Below are 23,986 nucleotides of genomic sequence, written 5' to 3'. Positions count from 1 at the left end.
CTGAGGAGGAGGAGTTGACTCCAGGAGTTGGAGGTTATAGTGAGCTATGATTGTGCCTCTGTACTCCAGCCTGGGTGACAGAGCAAGATCTTGTTTCTTAACAACAATAACAATAAAAGCAACTTTCTGATTGTGTTACTTTCCTTAACAGTCACTTCACTTGTGGTCAGGAGTTAAGTCAGTCAGGAACTCTGACTTTGGTACATCTTGAGGGGAGGTGGGAGGGAAGGGGACAAGTGGGGTGAACATATCTCTAGTTGAATGTTGTTGGCTGGGTCATAGGACCTCAGCTCTGAGAGGGAGAATGGGATCCAGCAGGCTCCTAGGGCATGAGGGAGCCGGGGACTGGCACTGCCAGGGTGGAGCTCCTGGCAGCCGTCCCTTCAGAGGCCTAACACCTAAGTGATGCTCTTTTTCTCCCTGTGGCCCAGGCTGAGTTGGCTGTCATTCTTAAATTTGTGCTGGACCATGAGGACGGGCTAAACCTTAATGAGGACCTAGAGAACTTCCTACAGAAAGGTAAGTAGGTACACACTCCTGAGAATCCCCTCATCTCTGAAATGGGGAATACTAGGATCCTGAGTTGTCAAGTATGGTGGGGGTTTGTTTCTGTCCCCAACACAAGGCAGAGTTGATGCTCAGGAAAAGTGTGTGTAATGAAGTAGGTCGATTTCTGGACCATGTTGTATCATCTCAGTTCCTATGGAGCTCCTCCTTGCTGCCTGGCAGCAGTTATGTAGGATATTTACACGTGATCATACCTACTTTTGTTTTTTATTTTTTAAAGAATCATTACTCTAGGCTTAGAAGCTGAGAATACAGTCTTTTTATTTTTATTTTTATTTTTTGAGACAGAGTCTCTCTGTGTCGCCCAGGCTGGAGTGTAGTGGTGCGATCTCAGCTCACTGCAATCTTCACTTCCCGTGTTCAAGCAATTCTCCTGCTCAGCCTCCCGAGTAGCTGGGATTACAGGCGCACGCCACCACACCCGGCTAATTTTTGTATTTTTTGTAGAGACGGGGTTTCACCATGTTGATTAGGCTGGTCTCGAACTCCTGACATCAGGTGATCCACCTGCCTCGACCTCCCAAAGTGTTAGGAATACAGGCATGAGCCACTGCGCCCGGCCCACAGTCTTTTAAAAAATGTTTTTCCCGTCATGTAGTGCACGTTCTAGGTGGAAAGGCAGATACATAAACCAGGAAATAATGACAAGGAATCTAAGTACGGAATATATCAATGACCTCGGCTGGTACTACAGTAGAAAGAGTGATCGTTCTGCTGGTCTTCTGATGAAGAGGTCAGCTGGTGGATGATAGGAATGTAAGAAGGAGGTCTAGGCGAGTTCTAGCCGTTGAGTTTGATGTTCCTTGTATTCAGGTTCCTCATGAGACCTTCAGGTGGAGATGTTGGAAATGTGAGTCCAGAATTCAGGAGCAGGCTCTGGACCAGAAGATAGGTTTGCAAGTCAGCATTGGATGGCCACTGAAGCCGTGGGCACTATGGGCAGAGCCAAGAGGCCCCATCAGATCTCTGGGAGCTTAGAGGGTGGGTAGAGGAGGGAGGAGCAGATGAGGAGACTTAAGAATGGGTGATTAGAGGTAGGAGAGTCCTACAAAAGGGGTCACGGGAACCATGGAAAGAGAAGGGTTTTGAGGAGGAGGGCATTTTGGAGGTGCAAGGCTTCAGGGGGGATGAATTCCAAATGGTGGCCAGTGGCTCTGATAGGAAAGGTTGTTGGGGGCTGCGAGGAGATCCTGCTCAGGGCTCCCCTAGCCGTCTCTGCAGTATGGACTCGAGGAAAAAGCTTGAGCACTTGGTGCAGTTTCTGAGCCAGAGGACACCCTCACTCCACTGTGCTCTGAGTAATGATGCTCTGTAGAAATGGAAGCCCTGCACTTCATTTTGGTTAGAGACACGGAACTCTGGATAACCCAGGCACCAGGTTTCAGGTTCTGCCCAGTGCCTTCCTTGGTAGTTTACATATAAGTATCCATGGATATACTCCCACTAAGGCGAGTTCTCAAATTGCATAAAGGTGCAAATCTTTTCACCTTCTTACTAACCTTTGTTGATTTATTTTGTCTATTTCTTACCCCCAGCTCCTGTGCCTTCTACCTGTTCTAGCACATTCCCTGAAGAGCTCTCCCCACCTAGCCACCAGGCCAAGAGGGAGATTCGCTTCCTAGAGCTACAGAAGGTTGCCTCCTCTTCCAGTGGGAACAAGTATGTTCTGGGCCTCTCCTCCTGGGATAGGGCCTCAGCATCCATCCATTCCTCACATTCCTAACTTCTAGAGTTAAGATGTTAACCAGCCTCTGGGAGTGCTTAGAGTATCCTGTAGATCTGGGATCTCCTCACCTCACCCAGTATTAACTGGGGGAATTGGTTGGGATTTGTCATGTGCAGAAGGCCTCCCTCAAAAGCTGTTCCCTGTTTATGGAATACCCTTCTACAATGAAGTCCCTTCTCTTAGCACATCTCTGCAGAGCCAAGGAGAATATATCACTTTTTTTTTTCTGACAAAGAAATTAAGGCAGTGAGAAGAAAAGTTTTCCCAAGATCATGTCATGAGGCTTGAGGTAGCACTGCAAACAACCCAGGTGCACAGGCCTCCCAGCTGCTAGTGCACACTTCCATAGACCCCGCTCCCTTACTGCTGCCTGTTGCTGATTGCTTCAGATCTTAGGCGCTTACCAATGCATATGGGCCTTCTCCCTCCTCAGCTTTCTCTCAGGTTCTCCAGCTTCTCCCATGGGTGATATCCTGCAGACCCCACAGTTCCAGATGAGACGGCTGAAGAAGCAGCTTGCTGATGAGAGAAGTAATAGGGATGAGCTGGAGCTGGAGCTAGCTGAGAACCGCAAGCTCCTCACCGAGAAGGGTAGGTGGCTGGCACACTGGCAGATGTGTGAATAGACTTGCTGGAAGGATGTCCCCTGGCCTCCCATGTTGTCCCCTCTGCTGGCCCCTGGAGCTGAGAGCTCAGCCCTGGGCCTGTGGTCAGGCTGACCTCCTGGAAGCTAGGTTCTGTCTTTGTCCCCATCTTCTGTTTCCCTTAGATTGGATACCATATTCCTCCTCTTCCCTATGCCGCCTCCTCCCTTCCCCTTGTGCACATAGTTCTGTGCACATAGTTTCCCTCGTGCACATAGTTCTGATTCTCCTCTCCTCCTCCCTCCACTCTGGGCAGATGCACAGATAGCCATGATGCAGCAGCGCATTGACCGCCTAGCCCTGCTGAATGAGAAGCAGGCGGCCAGCCCACTGGAGCCCAAGGAGCTTGAGGAGCTGCGTGACAAGAATGAGAGGTACAGCTCTCCCTGCATTCCTTCCCAGGCCCCAGCCCCTCCCCTCACCCCGCCAGGAACCCATACTCTCTTCTCACTGCTTCCCTCCCACGCAGCCTTACCATGCGGCTGCATGAAACCCTGAAGCAGTGCCAGGACCTGAAGACAGAGAAGAGCCAGATGGATCGCAAAATCAACCAGCTTTCGGAGGAGAATGGAGACCTTTCCTTTAAGGTGGGTGTTAAGGTGGTGTGTGCATGGAGGCCCCTCACGGCTGAGGTGGTCTGGAAGGCTCCCCAAGAGAGGGTTGAGAAGAATGTCCCAGCACCTGTCTTATGCTTCAGTCTCTCCAGAGACCTGCATATTTTGCCCCTTTCCTTGTCCCATAATTGGCGGCTTCCCGGGTACTGGGCTGTGACCCTAAATGTTGATTTGTAGTTCTGAATTAGAGGTGTGATGGCTGTGATTGGTTTTTAGAGGGTTGGCAGGATAATTGGAGGCATCCAGCCCCCTGGGTTCTGGGAGCAGACAGCAGTGGTGGGGTCAGCATTGACTCTGGGTGATGGGGATTCTCACTTGCCCGTCTCAGCTGCGGGAGTTTGCCAGTCATCTGCAGCAGCTACAGGATGCCCTCAATGAGCTGACGGAGGAGCACAGCAAGTCCACTCAGGAGTGGCTAGAGAAGCAGGCCCAGCTGGAGAAGGAGCTCAGCGCAGCCCTGCAGGACAAGGTAACCCTCTGCTGGGGTCACAGCCACAGTCTTGACCACATGTGCAAAGCTGAGTCCAGTTTACCACTGTGCTCTTCTGGGCCTTTGGGTATTAAGTTGCTTTCTCTTCAAGGTTCAATAGTGTGCTGTAATTGAAAGATTGTGGGCTTCAGTCTAGTACACCTTTTTTTTTTTAACTTATTTTTTTTTTCCCCAGTCAATGCCCTCACTTTATAGTACACCTTTCAATCCTATCTCTGCTGTTCACAAGATGTGGATCTTGGACAAGTTAATCAGTCTGTTTTTCTAAGCATCCTTTCCCTAAAATGGGAGTAGTAACGAGTAGCTGCCTCATCACCTATTATGAGAAAACGTATGTAAAGCACTTCACACATCGTGTAGTGTAAAGTAAGCTCTCAGTGAACCAGTTGTGATTGTTACTATTGGTAAGAACCCAATTTGGCCACTTACTAATAACCATGTAGCCCTTGATCAAGGCACTTAGCATCTGCTTCAGGTTCTTGCTCTGTAAGAGGAATGGTAATAGCTGCCTCCCACATAAGCTGGGTGTGGTGATGCATGCCTGTAGTCCCAGCTACTCGGGAGGCTGAGACAGAAGAAGCTCTTGAATTTGGGAGGTGGAGGTTGCAGTAAGCCAAGATCTTGCCACTGCACTCCAGCCTAGGCGATAGAGCGAGACTCTGTCTCAAAAAAAAAAGAAAAAAAATTTAGGGATGAACCCAGCATAGCCTGTTGTAGGTGCTTAGTGAACAGTGGTGAAGAAGTGGGTTTGGGACTGGGGGTTGCTGCAGCTGCTGCCAGTGGTATTGCTGCCCAGAGGATGGTGGGCAGCTGGTGGTGATTTGGATAATCTAGGACTCAAGACTTATCTGAGGAAGGGTATACGGTAAGGAAATTTGAAGTAAACTCAGCAGCCTTGGGGAAGTAGTAAGCAGGTTACATTATGACTTTATTGTGCCTTAGAACTAGGTCTAGAGAATCAGGTCCCTCATGCTTCCAGTTCCATGGTTTCTGCTTTTTTCTAGGCCAGGGCAAAAGGAGATCTTGGTAACAAGATGATGGGCCCCATGTTTGCTGATGTTTATGAGGGCTTGTGTGGTAATCTGGTGCCTGTTCCCCCTGTCTGTTCACATGGGTCTCATTTACTCCCAGAAATGCCTTGAAGAGAAGAACGAAATCCTTCAGGGAAAACTTTCACAGCTGGAAGAACACTTGTCCCAGCTGCAGGATAACCCACCCCAGGAGAAGGGCGAGGTGCTGGGTGATGTCTTGCAGGTAGGAATGCACAGGAAGACCTGTGTGCTGCGGGTTGGTGTGGACTCACATTCAGTACATTTGGGTTCCTGGTGTTCCTCCATTTCCAGAGGAGGCTTGATGACTGAGGAGTCATGCTGATCCAAGTTTGTTTCTTTATACCACCAGCTGGAAACCTTGAAGCAAGAGGCAGCCACTCTTGCTGCAAACAACACACAGCTCCAAGCCAGGGTAGAGATGCTGGAGACTGAGCGAGGCCAGCAGGAAGCCAAGCTGCTTGCTGAGCGGGACCACTTCGAAGAAGAAAAGCAGCAGCTGTCTAGCCTGATCACCGACCTGCAGAGCTCCATCTCCAACCTCAGCCAGGCCAAGGAAGAGCTGGAGCAGGCCTCCCAGGCTCATGGGGCCCGGTTGACTGCCCAGGTGGCCTCTCTGACCTCTGAGCTCACCACACTCAATGCCACCATCCAGCAACAGGATCAAGAACTGGCTGGCCTGAAGCAGCAGGCCAAAGAGAAGCAGGCCCAGCTAGCACAGACCCTCCAACAGCAAGAACAGGCCTCCCAGGGCCTCCGCCACCAGGTGGAGCAGCTAAGCAGTAGCCTGAAGCAGAAGGAGCAGCAGTTGAAGGAGGTAGCGGAGAAGCAGGAGGCAACTAGGCAGGACCATGCCCAGCAACTGGCCACTGCTGCAGAGGAGCGAGAGGCCTCCTTAAGGGAGCGGGATACGGCTCTCAAGCAGCTGGAGGCACTGGAGAAGGAGAAGGCTGCCAAGCTGGAGATTCTGCAGCAGCAACTTCAGGCGGCTAATGAAGCCCGGGACAGTGCCCAGACCTCAGTGACACAGGCCCAGCGGGAGAAGGCAGAGCTGAGCCGGAAGGTGGAGGAACTCCGGGCCTGTGTTGAGACAGCCCGCCAGGAACAGCATGAGGCCCAGGCCCAGGTTGCAGAGCTAGAATTGCAGCTGCGGTCTGAGCAGCAAAAAGCAACTGAGAAAGAAAGGGTGGCCCAGGAGAAGGACCAGCTCCAGGAGCAGCTCCAGGCCCTCAAAGAGTCCTTGAAGGTCACCAAGGGCAGCCTTGAAGAGGAGAAGCGCAGGGCTGCAGATGCCCTGGAAGAGCAGCAACGTTGTATCTCTGAGCTGAAGGCAGAGACCCGAAGCCTGGTGGAGCAGCATAAGCGGGAACGAAAGGAGCTGGAAGAAGAGAGGGCTGGGCGCAAGGGGCTGGAGGCTCGATTACAGCAGCTTGGGGAGGCCCATCAGGCTGAGACTGAAGTCCTGCGGCGGGAGCTGGCAGAGGCCATGGCTGCCCAGCGCACAGCTGAGAGTGAGTGTGAGCAGCTCGTCAAAGAAGTAGCTGCCTGGCGTGAGCGGTATGAGGATAGCCAGCAAGAGGAGGCACAGTATGGCGCCATGTTCCAGGAACAGCTGATGACTTTGAAGGAGGAATGTGAGAAGGCCCGCCAGGAGCTGCAGGAGGCAAAGGAGAAGGTGGCAGGCATAGAATCCCACAGCGAGCTCCAGATAAGCCGGCAGCAGAACGAACTAGCTGAGCTCCATGCCAACCTGGCCAGAGCACTCCAGCAGGTCCAAGAGAAGGAAGTCAGGGCCCAGAAGCTTGCAGATGACCTCTCCACTCTGCAGGAAAAGATGGCTGCCACCAGCAAAGAGGTGGCCCGCTTGGAGACCTTGGTGCGCAAGGCAGGTGAGCAGCAGGAAACAGCCTCCCGGGAGTTAGTCAAGGAGCCTGCGAGGGCAGGAGACAGACAGCCCGAGTGGCTGGACGAGCAACAGGGACGCCAGTTCTGCAGCACACAGGCAGCGCTGCAGGCTATGGAGCGGGAGGCGGAGCAGATGGGCAATGAGCTGGAACGGCTGCGGGCCGCGCTGATGGAGAGCCAGGGGCAGCAGCAGGAGGAGCGTGGGCAGCAGGAAAGGGAGGTGGCGCGGCTGACCCAGGAGCGGGGCCGTGCCCAGGCTGACCTTGCCCTGGAGAAGGCGGCCAGAGCAGAGCTTGAGATGCGGCTGCAGAACGCCCTCAACGAGCAGCGTGTGGAGTTCGCTACCCTGCAAGAGGCACTGGCTCATGCCCTGACAGAAAAGGAAGGCAAGGACCAGGAGTTGGCCAAGCTTCGTGGTCTGGAGGCAGCCCAGATAAAAGAGCTGGAGGAACTTCGGCAAACCGTGAAGCAACTGAAGGAACAGCTGGCTAAGAAAGAAAAGGAGCACGCATCTGGCTCAGGAGCCCAATCTGAGGCTGCTGGCAGGACAGAGCCAACAGGCCCCAAGCTGGAGGCACTGCGGGCAGAGGTGAGCAAGCTGGAACAGCAATGCCAGAAGCAGCAGGAGCAGGCTGACAGCCTGGAACGCAGCCTCGAGGCTGAGCGGGCCTCCCGGGCTGAGCGGGACAGTGCTGTGGAGACTCTGCAGGGCCAGTTAGAGGAGAAGGCCCAGGAGCTAGGGCACAGTCAGAGTGCCTTAGCCTCGGCCCAACGGGAGTTGGCTGCCCTCCGCACCAAGGTACAAGACCACAGCAAGGCTGAAGATGAGTGGAAGGCCCAGGTGGCCCGGGGCCGGCAAGAGGCTGAGAGGAAAAATAGCCTCATCAGCAGCTTGGAGGAGGAGGTGTCCATCCTGAATCGCCAGGTCCTGGAGAAGGAGGGGGAGAGCAAGGAGTTGAAGCGGCTGGTGATGGCCGAGTCAGAGAAGAGCCAGAAGCTGGAGGAGAGGCTGCGCCTGCTGCAGGCAGAGACAGCCAGCAACAGTGCCAGAGCTGCAGAACGCAGCTCTGCTCTGCGGGAGGAGGTGCAGAGCCTCCGGGAGGAGGCTGAGAAACAGCGGGTGGCTTCAGAGAACCTGCGGCAGGAGCTGACCTCACAGGCTGAGCGTGCGGAGGAGCTGGGCCAAGAATTGAAGGCGTGGCAGGAGAAGTTCTTCCAGAAAGAGCAGGCCCTCTCCACCCTGCAGCTCGAGCACACCAGCACACAGGCCCTGGTGAGTGAGCTGCTGCCAGCTAAGCACCTCTGCCAGCAGCTGCAGGCTGAGCAGGCCGCTGCCGAGAAACGCCACCGTGAGGAGCTGGAGCAGAGCAAGCAGGCTGCTGGGGGACTGCGGGCAGAGCTGCTGCGGGCCCAGCGGGAGCTTGGGGAGCTGATTCCTCTGCGGCAGAAGGTGGCAGAGCAGGAGCGAACAGCTCAGCAGCTGCGGGCAGAGAAGGCCAGCTATGCAGAGCAGCTGAGCATGCTGAAGAAGGCGCATGGCCTGCTGGCAGAGGAGAACCGGGGGCTGGGTGAGCGGGCCAACCTTGGCCGGCAGTTTCTGGAAGTGGAGTTGGACCAGGCCCGGGAGAAGTATGTCCAAGAGTTGGCAGCCGTACGTGCTGATGCTGAGACCCGTCTGGCTGAGGTGCAGCGAGAAGCACAGAGCACTGCCCGGGAGCTGGAGGTGATGACTGCCAAGTATGAGGGTGCCAAGGTCAAGGTCCTGGAGGAGAGGCAGCGGTTCCAGGAAGAGAGGCAGAAACTCACTGCCCAGGTAAGGTACTCAGCCCAACCACCCTCCCAAAGATCAGGAGCTGAGAGCACGGGGACATCGATCCTCTGTGTGCAGGGCCTCTAGCTCCTACACTGGAGTGTCTTGCCTTTCCTTATTCACTGGGTGGCAGAAAAGGAGAGGTGGCTGGTGGAGTTCAAGTCTGTTGCCCCTGTCATCCTAAAGAAAATGTCAGTGGCCTCCCCTCCCCTGAAGGCTCTGTCACTAGAGAGTCAAGTTGTGATGACCACCAGCCTGTTGAGAGGCACACCTGCACTGGATGCCTCAGGAGCCACTGGGGATTAGAATCAGCCTAACTGGCATTTTTAAACTTACTGTCAATCTAGCTCCTTAGGGGAAAGTATCAGAGCCTCAGTGAGGTCAGCCTGGCAGCAGGGCTGGTGCTTCTTTGGCCTCATCTCACTCTGTCTCTGTTGCTCCTCCCCCATGTACAGGTGGAGCAGCTAGAGGTATTTCAGAGAGAGCAAACTAAGCAGGTAATGCCTGAGGTCCTCGCTAAATGCTGGCTGCTTAAACGGTGACCAGTCTTGGTGCATGAGCCCGGCTGCAGCTTGCCTCCGCCAGCTCCTGTTGTGAACTGTTTGTGAAGGGGGCAGGGTCAAGCCATGGAATCCAGGCCCAGGCTGCCCAGGAGTGCGGTGTGCTGGGCTCTCTCAGGCCTCATCCCACCCATCCCAGGTCGGCCTCTCCACCCTTCTGCACCTTCTCTCATTTGCCTATCAGGGACAAGGGGTAGCACTGGCTTCATCTTTCCCACCCTGAACCAATGACAGACACAATCCTTGGGATTCTAAAACTTCCCAAGTACTGTGTCTAGTTAAGGATACCCAACTAAGAGGAACAGCAGAATTACCGTGTCGGCCTTGTTTAACATGGTGTCCCTTTTTCCCAGAGTACAGCTTTATGGAAGCCTTGAAGGTGATAGGTGAGGCAGCCCCTACAGGTTAGGGAGGATTGTGGGCTTAGGACACTTGCCCATCACTTTCTGGGGCTCTAACCCCGAGCACAGCATAGAGATGTCTGTAGCAGGAAGACCGAGGGTGAAGGAGCAGGAGGGGTCTATACCAGATGGGGGCGGGGGAGTGGGGGTCACTTGGTCTGGCTGCCTCTTTCTCATGGGAATCATCTCTGTGTTGCCTGAGACATCGAGGCTATAGAGCTGGTGTTTCTGAGACATCGAGGCTATAGAGCACCCTTTCTCCATCACTCTCCTACCCAGCCACCCCAGGGCTGCTGAAAAATTGGGCCCTCCTCTTTCTCTAAGGAGCCTGTGATAGTGGGGGACAATCAAAGTGAATAGCAAACAGTTAGCAATGGAGCCCTTGCCTCTCCCCTGTGCTGCCTGGTCATGCTTGAACTCCCAGAATGCTTGGAGCAGCCAAAGGTGCATGGGGCTGTCATGTTCTCTCTTTTCCCCTACTCCCTGTGCTCTTCCTCTTTGTAGGAGTGGGGTGGGCTTTGGAGTACACGTGCTGCCCCTGCTCTTGTCTTCCAGCAATCTGTTCCCCAATGCTAACCACAGCAGCCATGCTGCTAGCACCAGCCCTAATGGCCTGTGGATGTTGGGAAGAGGTCTGAGCATCTGTGGGCTTGGGCTTTGGCAGTTTCTGGGAGGGAGGCATGGGAATTCATTGAGTATGTCTACTAGAATTACAGACTAGGTCCTGGGAAGGTTGCGGCTGCAGGGTGTGGCAGCAGCAAGGTGGTGGTGAGGTGTCGGCTCCCCAGAGTCAATTCTCCTGATTTTGGAGGTGACAGGGGTTGGGCAGGCCTCTGTCTCTGCAGGCTCAGGGTAGAGGCAAGAACAGGTGGCCCTGGCAACATCTGTGTGTTAGGTTGCCTCATTCAGGCCCTGCCAAGCAGCCTGGGCAGCAGGCTGTTCCGTAATTGGAGGCCAGAGAAAGGGCCTGAGTTTATTCTAGGAACACTGGGGATCCTGGTCTGGGAAACCCCATGATGGGTGGACATCCAGGATGAACATCCAGGGGAAGTCCTCCTGAGTCTTCTGTCCTCCTCTTCCCTCCCCAGGTGGAAGAACTGAGTAAGAAACTGGCTGACTCTGACCAAGCCAGCAAGGTGCAGCAGCAGAAGCTGAAGGTGGGGCAGCTGGGGGAATGGGTCTGGCCTCTGGACAGGGGAGGGAAGCTATTCTCTAAGCTCTGGGGCCGTGGGGGGTGTCGGGGCAGAAGAGGGGCACCCTGCATTCCAGGTAGCCCTCCTAGGAAGCCTGTGGCTTAGAAGCCCCTGCATGTGTCTTCTGGGAGCTCTCGAGAGACAACCAGGGTGGTTCCCATCTCTCAACTGTCAATGTCCACTTCAGCAGCTACTAGTCACGTGTGGTTATTGAAATTTATTAAAGTAAATCCAGTTCTTCAATCACACTAGCTACACTGTGCCCCCGTTCAGTAGCTACATGTGGTTAGTGGCTGCTGTATTGGACAGCGCAGATACAGAACATTCCACCATTGCATAAAGTTCTTTTGGACAATGTAAGTCTAGATAGTCTGGGCAGGGAAAGAACGAGAGTGTCACCAGTGTTGAATATTACAGTGCAGTTTAATAACATTCTTAATGCTTTCAACTGTGTCACCTTCTTTGGTTTAATACTTGCTTTTTGCAATTCTAGGCTTCACAGCCTTCAGTCAGGGGCAAAGGAATTGGGCACCAGTGGCATTGGGACTCACTAAAGCCCTGGTGGCTCCTAGGAGTTGTTGGGAGCTCAGAGCTTCATTTCTCCTGCTCACCTTCATACCATGGTGCCACAGCATGTCTTGATTGCAATAAACAAATGTTTATTCTGCTCCTTGTGGGGCCTGTCCTATGTTAGGAGAGGCAAAGAGGGGATGCTTCTATCTACAGCAAAGCACTTGCTGGCCTTGCAGATGGACAGAGAATCAGGCCCTGCTCTTAAGGAATTATGGTCTGGACAGGAGGCAGTGTGGGCATCATAAATAAGCCCCCATGGGCTTTTGGAGTTAGGTGGACCAAATCTTACTCTGCCATTTAGTCACTGTTACTCTGGTCAATTTGCTTAAATCTCTGAACTCAGTTTCCTCCTCTGAAAAGAGGGTGAAGTGACTTCTCAGAGTGGCTTTGAGGAGAAACAAGTTCCCCTGTCCTAAGAGAGCTCACATGCCAAGTGCCTTACTCTAGGCTCTGCACCTGGGTGTTCCCTGAGGATTGGTTCCCTTCCTCCTAGGGGAGATTGTGCATGCAAAGAGGGTGTGACACTTTGTGTCTGGTCTCAAAGAAGGCAAAGATAGGGCAGGAGCTGGTCAGGGAAAGGCCACTAAGGATGTGGACTGAAGGGCGTGTGGGCTTCAGGTTTAGTAGACTGTAGTTGGGCAGAGTGTATTTGGGGTGGTGTGGTTTTCTTCTGCTTCCTAAGACAGTGCAGGAGTCTGAAGCACCTGTGGAGCCCCAGTGGCTGGTGCAGATAAGCGGACTTGGGTAGAGCGGCCAGACCAGCTTTCCTGAGTGGCCTTTCTTCTCAGGCTGTCCAGGCTCAGGGAGGCGAGAGCCAGCAGGAGGCCCAGCGCCTCCAGGCCCAGCTGAATGAACTGCAAGCCCAGTTGAGCCAGAAGGAGCAGGCAGCTGAGCACTATAAGCTGCAGGTAAGGAGCCCAGCCCCAGCCCATGCCACCTTCCTCCTGCCCTTCAACCTCTACCCCACCCACCCACCCACCCTCTCTGCCCACAGATGGAGAAAGCCAAAACACATTATGATGCCAAGAAGCAGCAGAACCAAGAGCTGCAGGAGCAGCTGCGGAGCCTGGAGCAGCTGCAGAAGGAAAACAAAGAGCTGCGAGCTGAAGCTGAACGGCTGGGCCATGAGCTACAGCAGGCTGGGCTGAAGACCAAGGAGGCTGAACAGACCTGCCGCCACCTTACTGCCCAGGTGCGCAGCCTGGAGGCACAGGTAAGAATTTGGCTGGCAGACTCACCTCACTCCTATTCCACTGGACCCCTGTGCCCTCTCCTCCTAGGCCACTGCTGCCTTAGGCTTTTCTTCACTCTCTCCCTGGCCCTCTCCTTCTCAGGTTGCCCATGCAGACCAGCAGCTTCGAGACCTGGGCAAATTCCAGGTGGCAACTGATGCTTTAAAGAGCCGTGAGCCCCAGGCTAAGCCCCAGCTGGACTTGAGTATTGACAGCCTGGATCTGAGCTGCGAGGAGGGGACCCCACTCAGTATCACCAGGTCAGGAGGCAGCCTTCCTCCCTATGTCTGTTTATGGAGTGCCTGCTGTTTATCAGGCTGTATCCTAGTGAGATAAATAAGATGTGATCTAAATTTATTCTTAGAGAAGAATAAAGAAAAACGGGTATTATACCAGATGTCTATTTAGGGCACAGTTGGAATAAAAAGCAAGTGGTCAAGAAAGGCTTCGTGGAAGCTATCGCTCCTGCTGAGTCTTGAAAGCATCCATAGGTGTGTGTGCCAGGTTGACAGAGAAGAGCAGTGTGAACAGAGGCTGTGAAAGAGCCTGACTAAGCTGAGATGCGAGGCCAGGAAGGCCCACTGGAGACCGGCTATTAAGACTTGATCCTAAAGGCATTGAGGAAACCTTGGTGGCTGTAATTGAAAGGTTTAGGGGGAAAAAAAAGGAACCTTGGAAGAATTTGAAACTGAAGAGTACATGGTTAATTTGCATCTTAAAAAGATTATTCTAATAGCCAGTATAGAAGTTAAGACTGGAAAAATGTTTTTATTAAACACTTACATTTACTTATTTTGTGCTAGACATAAAGCACTCATGACAATTATACCTGATTTGTCCCCCAACAACCCTCTGAGGTAGGTTTATTCTGTCTCCTTTAACAGATGAATCTGGGGCATAGAGGGGCAGTCACTTGCCCAAGGTCCCCCAGTGGTAGAGCTGGGGTTTGACCCTGGGCAGCCTGGCCTGAGTTCTTGGCTTGTCACCACTCATCTTCCTCTGTCAGTGCCATGATGAGTCTAGGTGAGAGGAGATGAAGCAGACCAGGGAAAGGACATGAGCATGGAGTGGGGTGTGGTTAGGAGCTGTTCAGGAAGCTTGGTGATTAGGCTTGCCAAGCAGGATGACATTGGATTATGCCCATGTTCATGGCTTGGGGGCCTGAGTGGGGGGCGCTCCTATTCACTGAAATGGGAGATGCAGGAGGAAGAACAGAGAAGTGGGCTTAGATTGGGACGTGTTTGCTGTGAAGCAGCCATGGGCATCTGGTGGGGATGGGACATCTGGGTCTGGGCATTGCCACTATGAGGAGCTATTAGGAGAAGCCAGGGGAGTGGACTGAAAGGAAGGCCCAGATCAAGGGCTTTCCTTGGTACCTCTGAAAAATCAGAGAGATGGGTTGCTTGACCTCATCTGCTTGTAGTAAGGATGGGAAATGGTCACTTTCAAAAAGGGCTGGACAAAATGCCTTCTAGCGTGAAGGACTGTACCTCAGCAGGTTTCCTTTCCATAGCAAGCTGCCTCGTACCCAGCCAGACGGCACCAGTGTCCCTGGAGAACCAGCCTCACCTATCTCCCAGCGCCTGCCCCCCAAGGTAGAATCCCTGGAGAGTCTCTACTTCACTCCCATCCCTGCTCGGAGTCAGGCCCCCCTGGAGAGCAGCCTGGACTCCCTGGGAGACGTCTTCCTGGACTCGGGTCGTAAGACCCGCTCCGCTCGTCGGCGCACCACGCAGATCATCAACATCACCATGACCAAGGTCAGGCTGCTGGGACAGGGGCTGCAGGGCAGCAATTCCCACTTCCTCTCAAGGGCATCTTTGCACTGGGCACTCAGTCAGGAGCAGGGAGGGATGAGCAGCCAGTCCATGTTACAGTGGGAAAGCTGAGAGGTCTTAAAAAGGGCAGTGACTTGGTTAGGGGCACTTCTGAAGAAAAAGGCAGGGCTGGGATTAGATCCCTGCCTCCTGACTAAGGCTAGCATTCTCTCCATGCGTAGCACTGAGCCTGTGCAGGGTGAAGGGAGAGAACATGGCGAAGCTGCAGCCCATCCTGTGCCTCCCAGCATGCCCCATGCAGCTGAGAGGCATTGTTGCTGCCCAGTGGACTGCCTGACAGGCTGCAGGCCCTTGCCTTTGTTTCCACATCTTGAAGGGGAGGTTTGGGAGGAGGGGAGAGGGGCCCCTGGTACAGCAGGGGGGACCTGTGTGTTTAGGGTGCCCCCTGCTACCAAGAAGTTGGGGAAGTTCTGGAAGATGGTAAGGGCCCTGGAAGTTTGGACTGAGGGACAGCAGAGGCTGTGGGATGAGCCTGACTAGTCAGGAGACATGGGGCCTAGCCCCAGCTCTGATACTTCCTAGCAGTGTGATTTGGGGTTAGTCACTTTATTTCTTTGCACTTTGCACTTCATCTCCAAAATGGGCTGATAAACAGTCTGCATTCCCTACCTCAAAGCATTATGAATAGACTCCATGAAAAAAATGCGTAGAAAAGAGTCTTGACAACATCAGCACCACCTTGTGAGGGCTTCTGTCGACAAGGCCCATTTCTTGCAGACACACACTTTAAGGACCTTTGCAAAGCAGTTGGGAATACATGGATGTGCCGTGGGATCTGAGGGCTTCGGAAGGGAATGGGAGGCTTCTGTATAGTGCCAGGGACTGTACACTGCAACAGATTCACTCTGTCTTCCAGAAGCTAGATGTGGAAGAGCCAGACAGCGCCAACTCATCCTTCTACAGCACGCGGTCTGCTCCTGCTTCCCAGGCTAGCCTGCGAGCCACCTCCTCTACTCAGTCTCTAGCTCGCCTGGGTTCTCCCGATTATGGCAACTCAGCCCTGCTCAGCTTGCCTGGCTACCGCCCCACCACTCGCAGTTCTGCTCGTCGTTCCCAGGCCGGGGTGTCCAGTGGGGCCCCTCCAGGTGAGGGGACTACAGGGACTTACTATACCCCAAAATTAGACTGGAAGGTGGATCGTGGCACAGGGAAAAGAGGAAAGCTTTTTAAAAATCCAAGGCTGGCCTCCTTGCTACCATCCAGCTCCACCTGCCCCTCCTTCCTGTAGCCTCAGGGCCTTCCTTACCTGCCCATCTAGGGGCTGGCTGTGTTGGGGGCACTCAGCCAGAGTTAAGGGCCCGGGATTCCCAGCACAATTGTGACACTTAGCTGTGGGGAGTCCTCCATGCCCTTCTCAGGCGGTGATGGGCTGCTGGAAAGGCCAGGCTGGCCAGACTCTTCTTGGAAGCTCTTGTCCTTTGGGCACCAGGGAGCCCCTGGGAATTAATTCCAGGTCCTTAATTTGTTCCTCTGGGTGTTGGCCACCAAGCCTTGGCGGGTGAATAAGATGTAGTAGCAGTCTCTGCGTGTGACCTCTTCTGCCCTCTCCAGGGAGAAGGTGGTGAGCAAGCCCCTAGGATAGAAATAGTCTGTGTGCCGTACTCCTGCACCTGCGGCACTGAATCAGACTGGGCTTCAAGTTTATGGGGTAGGTGGCAGCAAAGGCTGGCAAGATGCCAGGGCCAGGAGGTGACCTGCCGACTCCAGGCTCATTTGTTCCCACTTCCCTGCCTTCCACAGGAAGGAACAGCTTCTACATGGGCACTTGCCAGGATGAGCCTGAGCAGCTGGATGACTGGAACCGCATTGCAGAGCTGCAGCAGCGCAATCGAGTGTGCCCCCCACATCTGAAGACCTGCTATCCCCTGGAGTCCAGGGTGAGCCCTGGGGTCACTGTGCAGGGCCTCCCATCCCTGTCCTCCCTTGGAATCCCACCTGCTGATCTAGCCTGAGCACTAGGGCCCTGGATCGCTGACTGGCCGAGGAGGGGGAGGGTGACCTTCTCATGTTTCCAGGTGGAACAGACAGCTGGGAGGGCACTCGGGTGAAGTCCCTGGGGGTGGGCAGAAGCTCAGAGAGGAATCTGGTCAGGACTGCACTGCTTGTGGCCATTTGCCCAGGGCTTAGGTAGAAAGCAGAACAGGAAAGGAGGCCTTGTGACTTTCTACCTCGTGAGGCAGGAAGGGTCCCGACCATAAGTGTCGGGCGAGTGTAGAGTTCTGGGACAGCCCCAGGTCCTCCTCCATCTCCATATAGCTATGGTCCACTGACCACCTCTTCCACCCATGCAGCCTTCCCTGAGCCTGGGCACCATCACAGATGAGGAGATGAAAACCGGAGACCCCCAAGAGACCCTGCGCCGAGCCAGCATGCAGCCAATCCAGATAGCCGAGGGCACTGGCATCACCACCCGGCAGCAGCGCAAACGGGTCTCCCTAGAGCCCCACCAGGGCCCTGGAACTCCTGAGGTAGGCGCGGTGGCTCCTGGGTGTTACTCCAGCACTGTGCCCAGGTCAGGCCCAGCTCACCAAGGACTAAAGGGAGCCTTCTCTCTCCTTCCCTCACTTCCCCCTCTCTTTCCCTCTCTCCAAGGGCCTGACCCATGGATGGGAACTGTTGGGAAGGGAAGGCTCTGGCCCAGAGTTGGGAAGGGGAGCAGGTTGCACGTTGACTTATAAGGTCCACTCAGCTCTGAGAGGACAAGACACCTGGCTTCAGATGTGACTCCTCTTGCTACTGTCTGCCTAACTGTCCTCTTCTCCGTAGTCTAAGAAGGCCACCAGCTGTTTCCCACGCCCCATGACTCCCCGAGACCGACATGAAGGGCGCAAACAGAGCACTACTGAGGCCCAGAAGAAAGCAGCTCCAGCTTCTACTAAACAGGTGAGGCTGGGGCTGAAGGGGGATGAAGCGACGCCCTGGCGGGACCTTGCTGGTAGAGCGTGGCACAGCACGCTGGCCTAGGAAGGCAGCATTGGGTCTCCCGGTCTGACAGCCCTTCCTTGCAGGCTGACCGGCGCCAGTCGATGGCCTTCAGCATCCTCAACACACCCAAGAAGCTAGGGAACAGCCTTCTGCGGCGGGGAGCCTCAAAGAAGGCCCTGTCCAAGGCTTCCCCCAACACTCGCAGTGGAACCCGCCGTTCTCCGCGCATTGCCACCACCACAGCCAGCGCCGCCACTGCTGCCGCCACTGCTGCCACCCCTCGAGCCAAGGGCAAGGTATAGGCACTGGCAGGATGGGGGAGGGAAACCCGATGAGAGCATGGGCACCCCCCAGACCACCCCACCAAGTAGCATCCAAGACGGGGCCACGCCAGGCTGCTGGAGGGTGTGGGGTAAGAGGTGTCCCTATCCTGGTAGCTCCTCTCCAAGGAGAGAAGACAGATGGCCCCATTCTCATGGAGAGCACCCAGAGCTGCTCAGGCACAGCCAGCAACTGATAACCCTGGGGCTCACAAGGGAGGGGATCCAGACAGGGTCGTGGGAGCAGGAAGAGATCTTCCCAGCCAGTGGGTGCAGGCTAGTATCGCAAGTTCTCATCTGGCCATGTGACTGTGTCTCTTTCAGGCAAAGCACTAAAGGGCCAGTACCAGTGAGTGGCCCCACCTGTGTCCCTGATGCTGACCTCACCTGGTCCTCCGCCTACTGTCCCTCTCAGTGCCTTCTCTCAGCTCCCAGGCCAACAGTAGCCAAACCCCTAGAGACAGTGATGCCTGCCCGCACCCTGGCCTGGTCCCTGGATCTTCACTGGCGCCTTCTCGGAGCTGGCCCAGGGGGCCTGGAGCATGGACAGTGTGGGCGCTCTCCCTACCTTGCCTCCTTTTTTCTTAAAGCAAAGTCACTTCTCCATCACAACCAGATTTGAGGCTGGTCTTGATGGCTGGGTCCTTGGGCCTGGCCAGTCTTCCTCTTAGCCTCTGGATCTAGAAGGGACCATAAGAGGAGTAGGCCCTGGTTCCTGCTGTCCTGGTGGCTGGGCCCAGCAGGGGCCCTCACTCTTGAAGTCCAGGACTGGGTCTGACCTGGTGGGAGCACCTGCCAGAGGATGCTCTTTCCCAGGACGGATGGGCCCTGTGTCTCAGGAGTGGGGTTGGGGGACAGCCTTCAGTGGCAGCTCACACCCTACCTTCCCCAGACTTGCACTGGGGTGGGATTTGGAGTGATGGGAAGGTTTTTAAGGGCCGGGGATGGATCTTTTCTAAATGTTATTACTTGTAAATAAAGTCTATTTTTCTCCCATGAGTACTGAGTTGCCTTGATCGGTGTGGGAAAAAGAGGAATATAGGCTCTTTGGAGCCTACCTTGTTCCTGCTGAGTCTTCCATACCACCTCCTTTCTCTCATCCCTTTTCCTGAGGCCACATCTTTCCAGGCTCTTCCCACTCTCCATTAGTGGCCTCTGCTCCCGGGGAGCATTATGGGCTGTTCTCTCTTTTCTTTTTCAAGGGCCTGTGTTCCCCTGAAGCAGGTGTTGTCTTCAGCTTCTGTGTGGCAGTCCCTCTCTCCCATACTCCCTCGTGGGACAGGCAAAGTTCCTGGGAGTGGAACTGAAGCCTAAATGAACAGATGTCAGGATGCCTCCATTGAATAATCCTTTATGAGGACCCACGTGGGGATGACACAGATACAGTGTGGATCCGAAGCAGCTGCTGCCCCCATCCCTTCCCTGGAACAGTCCATTAGAGTGAAGGGGAAAAAAAAAAAAAAAAAACATACAGCACGAAGATAGGAAGTCTGCAGAATGTGGCCAGAGCTGAAAGAGGATGACTTCATTGAAGAGGTGGCATTTCAACCAGGCTTGAGCGTTCCCCTGCTGGGGCGGTGAGGAAGACGGGACTAAATGAGCAGAGACATAGGAGTGGGAGCTGTCTGGGAAAAGCAAGAATAGTTGGGAGGCGTCTGGAAAGTCATGTGGGAAATGCAGGTAGGGCCCTGGAGTGCAAGGCTAAGGCATCAACAGTCTTGGTGGTTTCTGAGCAGTAGAGCAGTGTGAGGAGTAGGACGTTAGGAAGGCTAATGGATAGATGGAGAGAGAATGGCAGGAGGAGGAGGCATTATAAGGAGGCTGTGATTTTCTAGGTAGGTGGGAATGGAGTTTGAATTTGGTGAGAGAAGGGACCCAAAGCAGAGAAGGAGGGGGTGTGTTGCTCATCCACGCAGCCTGTAGGCAGTCAGGGACTGTTCACTCCAGGCAGACAGGTAGGACCCAAGCTCTGGTCAAGCTTGTGCTGCTGCTGGCCCTGTGCTGAGTCTTAACCCTGCTGCTGTGGGCTGCTGTGACTGGAGGGCAGGGCTTCTTGGGTGGGGGGCAAGGTTGCCCTCAGCCCAGCCTAGGGAAGTGAAGGCAGACAAGGATCAGGCCAAGGAAAGGAGGGACATCTCATCACTTTGCCCCAGGCTACACCTCCTCTGCCCAAGACCTAAGTTCCTTTTTGTCTAGCTGACCTTGAGGAATGCTGGGCATTAGTTCACAGGCTGCTCTGGCAGAGCCCACCCTTTCCTCCCCACATATGGAAGCAGAGCTCCTCCTGTTCCTGGAGGCCTCTCCTTGGGCTCCTCACCCAGAGCTGGGCCAGGACGACGTGACGCTGGACAACCTGTTCAGGGTCCACGAGCACACAGGAGAAGTTGGTGCTGTGCAGGGCAGGGGTCAGCTGCTCCAGCACCAAGGCCTTGCACAGCTGCGTACCTGTGCTCCCACGTTCCCGGCTGGAGCGGAAGGGAAGGAAAGGTCATGAGAAGGCCGCAGAAGGCCTCCTTCCCACCCACCTGGCTGCTTCGACCCTCACCTGGTGCTCCCCTCCCACAGTCGGCCTGGGAGGTGCTCAATGAAGGAACCATTGCCCAGCCAGTAGAGGATGCTGAAGTTGGGGAAGCGGCTGCAGGCCACACAGGATAAGCTCAGCGTTCCATCTAGGGACACAGGCAGCAGTTAGCTCTTTGGAAGAGCAGGCCCTTCCCCTGCCCTGCTCTGCTGTGCCCTCCCTGCCAGCTCCCCCGAGTCCCCATGCATCTGGAACCTAGAGAACTGCTCTGCACACCACCTAGGTGGGAACGTCCGTTAAAGAAGTGCAGTTGTCTCCGAGAGGCCCTAGCCCTAAACACGGGGAATGTGAGGAATGGTCCTTGGTTCACGTGATGAATCCTCTTCTGAACCTGTCTCCTCAGGATGACCTTTTCTAGTGCCCAGCCTCGGTGACTTGGGAGCCCAGGTGACAGAGGCAGTGCTGGATGGCTGCTGCTCCTCTGAGATGGCCAGAGGCCAGCAGGCTCTGGGTGGAGGGGCTGGCCTTGGAGTCCACTGCAACCAAGGCTCTGGGAGGTCCTGTGACCATTACTTATGTCTTGAGTTCTCTGTCCTATTTGATAGGGAGCATCTTGGGAGCTGCGCCAAGCCTGCACCCATGACACTGGGTTGGGGAGGGAGAATGGTGCGTGCTCAGCCCAGCTGGCTCAGCTGGTGGTACATGGGCAGAAGGGGGCTGGCGCTCAGGAGTCAACCCGACCCTGGGAACCTCTGTGCCCATAGCCCACCCTCCACCACTGTGCTTCTTACTCAGTGGCACTTCCACCTCTGGCCAGGTCACTTCCAATGCTGGACACTGCTTAGCTGCTGGGAACACTGGGGGCTGGGAGGGGCAGGGGTCCTTTGTGCTTCTAACTGAGGCAGTGGCAGCTTTGGTGGTCTGCGAGACAGGTGTGGCTCTGACCAGGAGAGTGACGACGTGGGCACAGAGGAGCAGGACCCACAAAGGGCTGAGGTCTGAGGAAAGGACAGTTACAGGTCAGCGGCTCTGGAGACAGAGTGGGCTGCCTGGGTAAGGATGTAACTCCAGCCCAGAGATGTCTGGGTTCTAGCCAGGGCATCAGAGCGGGAAGAGGGACCCCTCAGCACCCACCCCTTAGCCCTTTATTGAACAGAGTACAGAGAAGCTTTAGACTGGAGCCAGAGCTACAATATCTGCCCAGGTTCTTAAAGCAACAGCACCAGGTGCGCTGGGTGGTTTGCTTTGGAGTGAAGGCTCCGGGTTAGCCCATTGCTCCATTCTGTTCATAGACCTCACCCTACCCCGCCTGCCCATGCGTAGCCCCAAGGCCTACCTGGTGTCCAGTTGTGTCTCATGGTCATGATGCATGCGTCAGGAGCTGGTGAGCCTGGCTCTTTATCTGTGACAACGTCCTCTTCTCTGGTGAAAGGTGGGGGAGGAGAATGGTAAACCACTCCCGCTTTTTCTCAGTAGCTGGCTTTTCCTCAGTAGCTGGCTTCTCCTCCCGTAGCATAGCCTGGAGCTCTTTCAGCACTTAGATCAGAGCTGGGGGGTCAAGTGACAATCCTTCCCCACCCCAGCTCTCATGACCACAAATGATTGTAAGATGCTTACCTAGTCCAATCTTACCCCTTCATTAGGGAAGGCAAAATTGAGACCCAAAGAGAGAATATGGACTCACCCAGTCACACAGGGAGGTAGTGCTCTCTCCAGCACCAGAGCTGCTTCTGGGAAGGGCAGGATGCCGAGCAATCCTTCTGGGAAAGCAATGCCCCGACCCTCTATTTCACTTTCACTTTTTAACCAGGGAATCTTGAGCAGCTGTGACACCTCTGCTTTAGCCAAAGTTCAGTGGCCAGAAACCTTCAGCTCCTGGGACTCCTACTCTCCAGAGGATACCAGACTGGGATCTCTAATCTACTCCCATGCCACCCCCGGGATCACCTAGGGTGTGAACTAGATGAGAGTCTCTCACAGATCAATTCTGTCCCGCCCAAGTGTCAGGACTTTGGTGTCCGCCTCCCCTCTTCACAGCCAGGTCTTTGTTTCCGTATGAACAGGCATCTGCTTCCTCCTTCACCTTCACACTGACATTCAAGGGGACAACTTTCCTAGGCACTGGGGAACCCCAAGTTGGACCACTTCAGGCTCAATGCCATACCAGCCCGTCCACATCCTAGCCTTTCCCAGGCTACCCACTCCCCCAGCCACCAGCCCCAAGGTCGGCTACATCTCCCAGCACCCACCATCACACCCTCTGTCTCTCATCCTAGCCCCTCTGGCCAGAGCCACAGGTCTAGGTTCACTAGTAGTCCCAGACTCCTACCTGGCTCCTAAGAGGTCCTGAAGAGCCTTCCTTTCCAGAAGCTCCCCTCTAGGAGCTCCAAGACTCAAGTTAGCTGTGTCTAGCTGCGTGTGAACCCACCACAGGAAATACACCGAGAGCACTTCCCCCTTGTCTGTAGAACTCTCACGGCCAACCCAGGAACTGGCACACAAGCTCGAGAGCCAACCCTAACAGGAGGGAAGGGCAGGCACTTCCCGGGGAAGAGGCGGACTGGCTCAACACTGGCTCCGGCAACAGAGTCTACACCAGAATATGAATCTGGTCACTGATGGGACAAATGGCGCTGGGGCTGCGGGAGGGCCAGGATTCAGGGTGAGGCGTGTGAGGAACCTAGGATGCTAAATCTAAGGAGGTTTTCTCTCAGGGTCATGCAGTTATCCATGGAGGCAGAAAGACCAGGACTGGGTGATCCAATGCATGCATATATTAAGTGTGGACAGGAGCTGCATGTCTGAGGTTTGTGACTCCTGTGATTGGGAGGGTGCAACGGCTGGTGACAGAGCCAGGGAGGCTCACAGATGGAACTGGGTTTGGTGGATGCATTAGGAACACAGTCAGCTGTGATCTCAAACTTCTTGTAGAAAAACCAGATTCATATTCCTAATTTAGACACAGGATACTACAAGTCACATCCTTCTTCTCTAGGTGTCTACTTCATGTTTTTCCTCTTCTCAATTCCTCCCCCTACCTCCTGCCCCAGGGGCTTCTAGCATGTAAGATGCAGGAGAAATTCCTCCCAAGAACACCAGCATCTCCAGGAGTTAGGTCAGGAGGCAAGGCTGCCTGGGGTTTCTGAGAGAGACAGTCCAGTGGGGGATGGTAGGGAAAGATGACAGGACTCTGTCTTAGTGGAACCGAGACCAGAGTCAGGCCAAGGGGGGAGGTCAAGGGACTCAGAACTGTTACACATGAAAAGAGCTTTGGACAGCCTGGCCTCGGCTTCTCACCTGAGCCTGACAGGGGGGTGGGGGGAAAAAGTAAAAGGAAGGGTGATCCCTGGGTCCTCTGACCAGCCCCATTCCCCTCTCTGAGGAGGGGAACAGCCCCACAGGTGGCATAAGCAGCAGGGTACCATGGGAAGCCACAGCTGGGGAAGAGAAGCCGAGCCTGAGTGTGGCCCTAAGGAAGGCAGGTGGTGGCGGGACACTGTCCTCAGGCAGTGAGAACATAGAGCAACCTCAGTCTGAAGGCAGGCCCAATGATGCCCCAGGCCCCTAGGCCACAGGACAGGAGCCTGGCATTCCACCACTCCTAGGGATGTCAGCAGG

At 54.7% G+C, this 23,986-nt stretch overlaps 2 protein-coding genes and 1 long non-coding RNA gene across 45 annotated transcripts in view; 1 reads left to right on the top strand and 2 right to left on the bottom strand.

The window, feature by feature from the left end:
* NUMA1 (nuclear mitotic apparatus protein 1) overlaps positions 1-18,846 on the top strand; it is a 77,351-nt gene extending 58,505 nt beyond the window's left edge. For 13 of the 33 annotated variants that reach the window (XM_016921489.2, XM_054662519.1, XM_016921492.2 and 10 more), the window contains 21 exons: positions 432-519; positions 2,103-2,226; positions 2,727-2,884; positions 3,194-3,311; positions 3,407-3,524; positions 3,880-4,020; positions 5,173-5,295; positions 5,443-8,808; positions 9,261-9,302; positions 10,855-10,923; positions 12,321-12,440; positions 12,527-12,745; positions 12,867-13,024; positions 13,568-13,621; positions 14,278-14,524; positions 15,459-15,687; positions 16,343-16,479; positions 16,894-17,070; positions 17,369-17,485; positions 17,611-17,823; positions 18,172-18,846. In XM_016921489.2, coding sequence (XP_016776978.2) covers positions 432-519; positions 2,103-2,226; positions 2,727-2,884; positions 3,194-3,311; positions 3,407-3,524; positions 3,880-4,020; positions 5,173-5,295; positions 5,443-8,808; positions 9,261-9,302; positions 10,855-10,923; positions 12,321-12,440; positions 12,527-12,745; positions 12,867-13,024; positions 13,568-13,621; positions 14,278-14,524; positions 15,459-15,687; positions 16,343-16,479; positions 16,894-17,070; positions 17,369-17,485; positions 17,611-17,823; positions 18,172-18,183 — 6,030 coding nt within the window. In that variant the 3' untranslated portion in view covers positions 18,184-18,846. The remainder of the gene's footprint in view (positions 1-431; positions 520-2,102; positions 2,227-2,726; positions 2,885-3,193; positions 3,312-3,406; positions 3,525-3,879; positions 4,021-5,172; positions 5,296-5,442; positions 8,809-9,260; positions 9,303-10,854; positions 10,924-12,320; positions 12,441-12,526; positions 12,746-12,866; positions 13,025-13,567; positions 13,622-14,277; positions 14,525-15,458; positions 15,688-16,342; positions 16,480-16,893; positions 17,071-17,368; positions 17,486-17,610; positions 17,824-18,171) is intronic. The other 20 variants (XM_016921503.2, XM_063784268.1, XM_063784270.1 and 17 more) reach the window with 3 other exon arrangements.
* On the bottom strand, positions 804-2,789 carry LOC129136444 (uncharacterized). The gene is made up of 2 exons (XR_008538092.2): positions 2,698-2,789; positions 804-1,443 (listed from the first exon to the last, which is right to left on the bottom strand). It is a non-coding gene; the product is annotated as an uncharacterized LOC129136444 (long non-coding RNA).
* Positions 18,847-19,182: 336 nt separating the features above from the next.
* On the bottom strand, positions 19,183-23,972 carry IL18BP (interleukin 18 binding protein). Of its 11 annotated transcripts, XM_063784282.1 has the most exons (8): positions 22,698-23,972; positions 22,347-22,489; positions 22,053-22,128; positions 21,705-21,790; positions 21,160-21,366; positions 20,393-20,516; positions 20,165-20,312; positions 19,183-19,933 (listed from the first exon to the last, which is right to left on the bottom strand). In XM_063784282.1, the coding sequence occupies exons 4-8, from the start codon at positions 21,730-21,732 to the stop codon at positions 19,856-19,858; spliced, it is 585 nt and encodes a 194-aa protein (XP_063640352.1). In that variant the 5' UTR covers positions 21,733-21,790; positions 22,053-22,128; positions 22,347-22,489; positions 22,698-23,972; the 3' UTR covers positions 19,183-19,855. The 11 variants fall into 11 exon arrangements, with proteins under 11 accessions (XP_063640352.1, XP_063640353.1, XP_063640351.1 ...); XM_063784283.1 differs by lacking the exon at positions 22,053-22,128; XM_063784281.1 differs by lacking the exon at positions 22,347-22,489.
* Positions 23,973-23,986: the final 14 nt, after the last annotated feature.

Source organism: Pan troglodytes, chromosome 9, assembly GCF_028858775.2.
Source record: "Pan troglodytes isolate AG18354 chromosome 9, NHGRI_mPanTro3-v2.0_pri, whole genome shotgun sequence".
Lineage (NCBI taxonomy): Eukaryota > Metazoa > Chordata > Mammalia > Primates > Hominidae > Pan > Pan troglodytes.
The sequence above is the reverse complement of the archived record's forward strand: the minus strand, read 5'-3'. Positions and strand labels throughout refer to the sequence as shown.

What these genes read in the sequence shown, in the direction of transcription:
- IL18BP (XM_009423686.3), bottom strand. Translation starts at nt 21,732, where the DNA reads ATGACCATGAGACACAACTGGACACCAG. An exon ending in GAGACACAACTGGACACCAG is followed by an intron (nt 21,367 to 21,704) that starts GTAGGCCTTGGG and finishes TCCTTTCCTCAG; the next exon opens with ACCTCAGCCCTTTGTGGGTC. An exon ending in CTGTGGGAGGGGAGCACCAG is followed by an intron (nt 20,313 to 20,392) that starts GTGAGGGTCGAA and finishes CTTCCGCTCCAG; the next exon opens with CCGGGAACGTGGGAGCACAG.